This window comes from Alexandromys fortis, unplaced genomic scaffold (genome assembly GCF_014885135.2).
Source record: "Alexandromys fortis isolate MF-2015 unplaced genomic scaffold, M_Fortis_MF-2015_v1.1 scaffold_544, whole genome shotgun sequence".
Lineage (NCBI taxonomy): Eukaryota > Metazoa > Chordata > Mammalia > Rodentia > Cricetidae > Alexandromys > Alexandromys fortis.
In genome coordinates this window covers 87,735-95,268 of record NW_026068419.1, presented here as the reverse complement: position 1 = coordinate 95,268, position 7,534 = coordinate 87,735, and the positions used below count along the sequence as shown (strand labels likewise).

Genomic DNA, 7,534 nt, shown 5'->3' with positions numbered 1-7,534 from the left:
TTCTCCTCCCCGAACTTCGGACCTGGGATCCGGGGCTACTCTGGGGCGATGCGGAGGGATCGTGACCTCCGACCGCGGTCACTCACCTCCCTCGCTCTGGTTGTAGTAGCCGAGCGCGGTCCTCAGGTTCACCCGAAAAGTCTGCTGGTTGCTCCTGGCAATCTGTGTCTCCCTCTCCCAATACTCCGGCCCCTCCTGCTCCACCCACGGCGCCCGCGGCTCCATCCTCGGAGTCTCCGCGTCGCTGTCGTAGCGCACGAACTGCGTGTCGTCCACGTAGCCGACAGAGATGAACCGGGGCTCCCCGAGGCCGGGCCGGGACACGGCGGTGTGGAAATACCGCATGGAGTGCGAGCCTGGGGGCGGCGCGCGGTGAGACCCCGACCCTGCTCCCGGGACCCCGGGCAGGAGCGCGGGCCGGGAGGGGAGCAGGCGCGGGGCTCGGAACGCGGGTGGAGAAGGGGCGGGAGGGTCCGGCTGGGCCAAGGTAGGGGCGCGGCTTGCCCGGTGCCGCCCCCGCCCTCCCCGCAGAGCCGGTTTCCCTCCCGACCCCGCACTCACCCGCGCGGGTCTGGGTCGGGGCCAGGGCGGCCGCCAGCAGCAAGAGCAGAGTGCGAGGCGCCATCGCCCCCATCTCAGATCTGGGACGACTCTGAGTTCCGCCGACTCCGTGGACTTTATAACCTGTAATCTGGACGATGCTGGTTGTTTCTCCTGGATCTCGCCACCCAATGGGGCTGAGAGTCGCCAAGTTGTCATCAATTTCCGGGCAGAAGGACCTCACCCAGGTTAGGAACTGGAGAAGTGAAACTGGGGACATGCTTGTCCACCCAGACCTCACCCTCCTGGGGACTAAGACTTTGCCTGAGCCCTGTGCGGGATGGAGCGCTGTTTGTCATGTGTCTCTGAGCTTCCTAAGGCCAACTGCTCCTCAGGTTAGTCAGAATGAAACCTGAGAGCATGAAGTTTCCAGCAAAAAGACACACAGCACTTTATTCATTTATTCATTTTAAATGAATGTCCATGCTGGGCAGTGGTGGGGGGGAGGCTTTGATTCTAGTTCTTGAGAGGCAGAGGTAGCAGATCTCTGTGAGATGATAGAGGCCAGCCTGGGCTACAAGAGCTAGTTATAGGACAAGTAGGGTTGTTACACAGAGAAACCCTGTCTAGAAAAACAAACAACAACAACAAAGAATGTTCACAGAAACTGGTGCTGTCTGAGCCCTGGAGAGTGCGTGGGTCTGTGACTGGATTTTTCACAGCTCTGGTCAAGCACTTTCGACACACTGTGTTATATGACTCTGCAGGAAGGAGACCCTGCTCACCTCTGCTTTTACTTCTTAGTTCAGCTATGCATGACTGGCATTTAAAGATATCAAGCCAAAATCCACAAAACAAAAAAATATATAAATATGAATTTCCACACATTACTGAACGGGGTGAATCCTTAAATCCCCAGTGTGCACCCTGCCATTAAAATCACCCTCTGTCCAGTGTCCACACTGCACAGAACTGAGGAACTCAGGAGCCAACTCTGTTATCAGATCCAGTGTCCCACACACAGCGACATTCATCTCTCATCTCATCAGCTCATAAAGTGGGACTGAAGGTCAGAGAGAGAGAGAGAGAGAGAGAGAGAGAGAGAGAGAGAGAGAGAGAAAGAGTTATCATCATTATTCTCTTTATTATTAGTTCCAGTTCTTCTCTGACTGTGGTTTATTCACTAAAGCAGCTGCACCATGGAAGTGTGTGCACACAGGGAAACGTGGAGTGTAGACAGGGTCAGTGCCCTGCTGTATTTGGTCTCCACAGAGGTCTCTTCCCATGGAGAAGGGGTCTACTGTGCTGAGACAATGACCCAGGTCCACACGGACAGTCTCAGGACTATGGAATGAAGATCTGTGTAAACACAAGCACCTGGAGTCACAGGTCTGGGAACAAACACTAGGAGTCTGAGTGTAAGCACCAGGCTGTGAAGACACGATCCCGAGTGAAGAGGCAAAGTCTCTGTTTACAGGTGAGATCCCTGAGCATCACCTTGGCAGTGTGAGCCGCCCACTGCAGGTGAACACAGGAGCCTGGTCTCTGTGGGAGTCTGTGTGGTGCTTGCAGGCCAGTGCCTCTGCTTTAAAGAGAAGCATCTCTGCCCTGCATCCCAAACTGCTTGTTGCTGCCATTGTGTTCCTGGAGGTGACTTTTCTCTTAGAAGATTCAGGGTCTGACTACTGGAGAGAAGGAAGAGGAAGGGTGAGGGGAGGATGAAATGAGTCTGACCTGCAGGTCCCCCCTGGTGTTCTATGAGACAAGGTTTGTGTCCATAGCTCTTACTGTCCTGAAACTTACTGTGTAGACCAGGCTGGCTTTGATCTCACAGAGCCCCACCTGCCTTTGTATCTCAGGTCCTGGGATTAAAGACTGTGTCACTATACCTGGCTTTAGTTACTTTTCTATGCTTGTGATAAGAACTGTGATCCCAGCAACTTATACAAGGAAGTGTTTAATTTAGGCTTAAGTTTCAGAGGGTTTGAGTCCATGAGGGCAGAGGAAGCTGTGGTGGCAGGAACAGCTGAGAGCTCACATCGTGATCCACAGGCAAGTGTCAGAGACACTGGGAATAGTGGGAGTCTTTAAAACCTCTGTGCACAGCCCAGCAACACACCTCCTCCAATGAGGCCACACCTTCTCATCCTTCCCAAACAGTTCCATCAGCTGGAGCTGAAGCATCCAACCCCTGAGCCTGTGTGGTCATTCTCATTCAAACCCCCATAGTATTCAGTGTGGGATGTCAGATGCCCTGCAGGGTTCTGCAGATGTGTCCACTGTGATTTGTAGACAAAGACCCTCAAGCAGGAGGACCCCACTACACTAGGGTCTCCCCCTTTGCTTCTGTCTCCTCTTGCTGAACCCTTCTTCTTCTCCCTCAGGTCTCACCCCAGCAGTGCCCAGCACCCCTCACTCCAGAGCTCTGCACTAACACTGTCTCCTCCTTTGCATCTAGTTTCCTTCTGTGGTCAGCCATCTTGCTGTGAGCCAGGCTGTGTGGTTTCCTTATGTAAAAGCTACAAAAGAGGGTGAAGAGATGGCTCAGAGGTTAAGAGCACCTGTTGCTGTTCAGTTTCCAGCACCCACGTGGTGCTCCACAACCATCTGTGACTCCAATTCCAGGGGATCCAGTTCCTGGTGCACCTGCATACTCATATGCACAAACTATACATCTAATAAAAATACGTTTTAAAGATTGCTCTAATGGCTCCCCCTCTCTCTCCTACACATCAAGAGTGTGAGGCCCAGGGGCTGAGTGCACAGGGCAGTTGAGTCAACATTGTACCACCAGTCGATGACGTCAGCTCTGAAACAGGACAGGATCTGATGATTGAAATAGACTGCTGAAATTGAAAAAAATGAAAAGCAGTATAAAATTAAAAACACAAATTCATTTTATATGCCTGCTCTGCACAGCGGGTCACAGCTTCACTCCAGGAAGAAGACACTCTTGTGCTCCTCTTTGCACTTGAGCTGTGTGATAGGTTTTTTAATTTTTCTATGATTTATTTAACTTTATTTTATGTGCATTTGTGTGAAGGTGTCAGATCGCCCTGGAACTGGATTTTTCAGGCAGTTGTGAGCTGCCATGTGAATGCTGGGAATCGAACCCTGGTCCTCTGGAAGAGCAGTCAGTGCTCTCAACCGCTGAGCCATCTCTCCAGCCCCCTGTGTGATAGTTTTTAATTTCCACTGAACAACAAAAAAATTTAATCAGTCACTTAAATGGTAACTTCTAAAAGACCATGGCATCCCCAGCATCCAGGGAGTTCCTGTAGATAGTGATGGCCCCTGTCCCCATCTTCCCTCTTTCTTCATCTCTCCAGGTCTCGTCTTTTTAATGTGACAGAGAAGCATCAGAGTCTAGGGCAATAGTTCAACCCGGTGAAGAAAACAACAGGACTTGTCCTGAGCCCACAGAGGGTGAGACTGAAGGGGGAAGTATGGCTGAGCTGCCCCACAGGCTCAAGCTTACCAGACTCCAAGGGTCTCCAGTCTCAGGCTGCCCTGCCCTCATCAAACTTATAACTTGTGTGCAGAAAGCATCTTGTTTTCTTTCAGGGAGGAAGCAAATTCATGGAAACCAAAAGAGGTTGCAAAGCATGGACCCAGGGACGTTTCTAGAACTCTCAAGCAGCAGTTAAATTTAGTAAGGGAATTTATTGGTGAAAACAGGATCCTGTAACTTGGGATGAGGATGTGTGCTACTGAAGCTGAGAATTTGAACCCTCAGATTCTGGAGGGTTTATCTCACCTGAGAAAGCAGTCTCTTCACCCTCAGCCCCAACACCTGAAATGCTGGCTTTTTTCACCTTTGATTAGCAAATTCATCCTTCACTGTCTGTTAACCAGCAGGGACTTTTCTCTGTAGGAACTGTCAAATAGGACATCCTGACCTCCCTCAGGACCCAGCAGTAGTTACCTCTGGACCTCTAACCAGACTGCAGGTAAGGCTGACAGCTACAGGGGAGGTGGCAAGTGTAATCTCAGAGGGGATGTGCTGCACAGCTAAAGAGCTCAAAAGTTCACTAAGTTGTTCTAGCGGAAGTCTGGGGAATGTGTGGGAATGGATTTCAAGGCTGTGGAATAATGGTGGAAGGAACCTAAAACTGGGTCACACTAGTTTATTGATATGGGCCCTGTAAGTGCAGATTCTAGATTCTGTATGAAAGCGCTCACAGTTTAGAAAGGTGACAAAAGTTTGTTTGAATGTTTGTCTGAAACACTTATCAAAGATGGGCTTCTGAAAAGGACTTGGAGCTGCCTGACATCCCTTGGCTCAGTGTTGATGAAGGGATTTTGAGGCTCAGGGAAATTGCAGTGCTGGAGTGAGTGTGCTGTGTAAAACCTAACCCTCCACAATGGGAAGTCCAGAAGACACACCCTTCACAGATCCTGTCAGACACAGTGATGAGGGGCACCAGCAAGTTTCAAGAGTTTTGTTGTCAACCTTTTGCTTGAGCCAGAACTTAGGGTTGGGATACTGCTGCTCAGTGCAGCTCAGCTGGACGAATTAAAGACAATGGGTTCATTGGGTCCAAAGGTGTCAGGGACAAATGGCAGCATGGAATTCTAAAGACAAGGTGATCACAGTTATATAATGGTCAGCACAGGCAAAGGTAATTTAATGGTGGCATGAGTCACACGGACTTGGTACTGGATTAACCATGGTGTTTCCAGATAAGAAATAAATAAGAAGCTATATTAGTCAGTGTTCTGTTGCTGTGAAGAGACACCACGAACATAGAAAATCTTATAAAAGAGAGCATTTAATTGGGGTTTGCTTACAGATTCTGAGGTTTATCCATTATCATCATGATGGACAGTGTCACAGCATGCAGGCAGATGTGGTGCTGGAGAAGTTGCTGGGGGTTCTTCATCTGGATCCTCAGCAGCAGGAAGAGTGGGGGCTACTAAGCCTGGGTTGGACTTTTGAAAAAAGCCCACCACAGTGACACACAGCCTCAAACCAGGACACACGCACTCCAACAAGGAGACCCCTCTAAATCTCTCTTAAACAGAGCCACTCCCTGATGACAATCATTCAAATATATGAGGCTGTGGGGTCTTATTTATTCAAACCATCACGTTCCACTCCCTAATCCCCATAGGCTTGTAGCAATATCATGATGCAAAATGCATTCGGTCCAACTTCAAAAGTCCCCAGAGTCTATAACAGTCTCAACACTGTTTAAAAGTCCAAAGTTCAGAGTCTCCTCTGTGACCCATGGCAATCTCTTAACTGCAATCCCTTGTAAAATCAAAATAAAAAAGCAGATCACATATTCCCACCCCACAGCGGCACAGGACGGACATCACCATTCCAAGAGGGAGAAAAGTGAGCACAGTGAGGAAACACGGGACCAAAGCAAGACCAGAATCCAGCTGTGCAAACTCCACACTCTGCATCTCCATGTCTGGTGTCAGAACGCTCTTCAGAGCTCCAACTCCTTTCTGCTCTGTTGACTGTGACACACTTCTCTCTCTTGGTCTGCTTCCACAGAGTTTTAGCATCTGACCTTGAGAGGTGTCCCATGACTGTGCCATCTCTTCATGTAATCGCCTCTCTGGCCCCCATGCAGGGACGCCCTGACACACAGCTGTCCTCAGCTACATTCCTAGGTTTCTGCATAAGGAGAGAGATGCCACAACTTCATGGACCACTTCCTCTATGGAAAAGACAACACTTTGTCCTTCCTGGGGTAGATAGTTATTCTGGTTATGGATTTGCCTTTCCTGCACATAGTGCTTCTGCCAAAACCACCATCCATGGACTACAGGATGCCTCACCCACTGCCATGGTGTTCCCCACAGTATCGCTTCTGACCATGGAACTCACTTCACTGCAGAGAAGTGGACAGTTGACACATGATCACGGAGTCTACCAGTTTTACCATGTGCCTCACCCTCCTGAAGCAGCTGGACTAACAGAAAGGTGGAGCGGCCTTTTGGAGACACAGTTGCAGAGTCAGTTAGGTGACAGCAGCCTGGGCCGCAGAGGCAGGGTCTCCAGGAGGTGGTATATGCTATGAAGCAATGTCCAACATACGGTACAATTACTCCAGTAGCCAGGATCCATGAGTCCAGGAATCAAGGAATGTAAAGGAGGACAGTTCCACTCACTGTCACCCCCAGTGACCCACTAGGAAAATTTTTGTTTCCAGTTCCAGTACCTTAAGTTCTGCTGGCCTGGAACATTTGGTTCCAGAGTAAGGAGAGCCCCTGACAGGGTCCACAAGAAGCATCCCGCTGTATTGGAAGCTCAGACTTCTCCCTGGCCACTTTGGGATTCTGATGTCCTTTGGCCAACAGTCTAAGAAAGGAATAGTAGCGTTAGGAAGGGAGATTGATCCATATGACCAGGGGAAATTGGTTTGCTTCTCCACAATGACGATGAGAAAGATTATGTTGCCAGGCAGAGGCGGTGCACCCTTATAAACAAAAACCTTATAAATACATATCTTCCTCTACACTGGTGTTTCCTCCAGCTGATGAATCCCAGAGCCTTGGATGAACTAAAACTTCACTTTTCTGAAGACGCTGGTGAAGTTAGTGTTGGCTGGAGAACACTGAGTCTACAGCAGGTCCTGTGTGCAGTCTTTCTGGCCGTTTGACCACAGGGTCCTTTCTGCCCAGTGTGGACTGGATGTGAGCACACGCACAGGAGATTCCCTCAAACCCAAGCACAGGGAAGCCTGGCTCAGCAGATGGGAAAGGTTGGCAGGGAGCTCATTTCAGTGTGGATCAAGTTACAGGAGAACTTGAGAAGGACCACACCATATAGGAAATTACCCTGGGGGAGCCAGGTGCTGAGAGAAAACAACCCTGCTACTCCCCACAACCGAAGACGTCAGAATGCGGTTTATGGCCATCAGGGTCCACCAACTCCACTGCACATTTGCTCTCAGTAGCACAGTGTGCAAAGTAGTGTGTCCCTGTGACCTTGTCACATGTGTGTGATGTAGTGTGTCCCTGTGACCTCGCCACATGT

General features: G+C 49.8%; 1 protein-coding gene across 1 annotated transcript; it reads right to left on the bottom strand.

Annotated features, from left to right (window-relative positions):
- Positions 1 to 63: 63 nt before the first annotated feature.
- On the bottom strand, positions 64 to 716 carry LOC126495656 (H-2 class I histocompatibility antigen, Q10 alpha chain-like). Its single transcript, XM_050133252.1, has 2 exons — positions 562 to 716; positions 64 to 356 (listed from the first exon to the last, which is right to left on the bottom strand). Exons 1-2 carry the CDS (start codon positions 632 to 634, stop codon positions 79 to 81), a joined length of 351 nt encoding a protein of 116 aa, XP_049989209.1. The 5' UTR covers positions 635 to 716; the 3' UTR covers positions 64 to 78.
- Positions 717 to 7,534: the final 6,818 nt, after the last annotated feature.

Excerpts from the sequence above, each read along its gene's own strand:
- LOC126495656 (XM_050133252.1), bottom strand. The coding sequence starts at position 634 with ATGGGGGCGATGGCGCCTCGCACTCTGCTCTTGCTGCTGGCGGCCGCC. Across the intron at positions 357-561 it reads CCCGACCCAGACCCGCGCGG|GCTCGCACTCCATGCGGTAT; the intron begins GTGAGTGCGGGG and ends CGCCGCCCCCAG.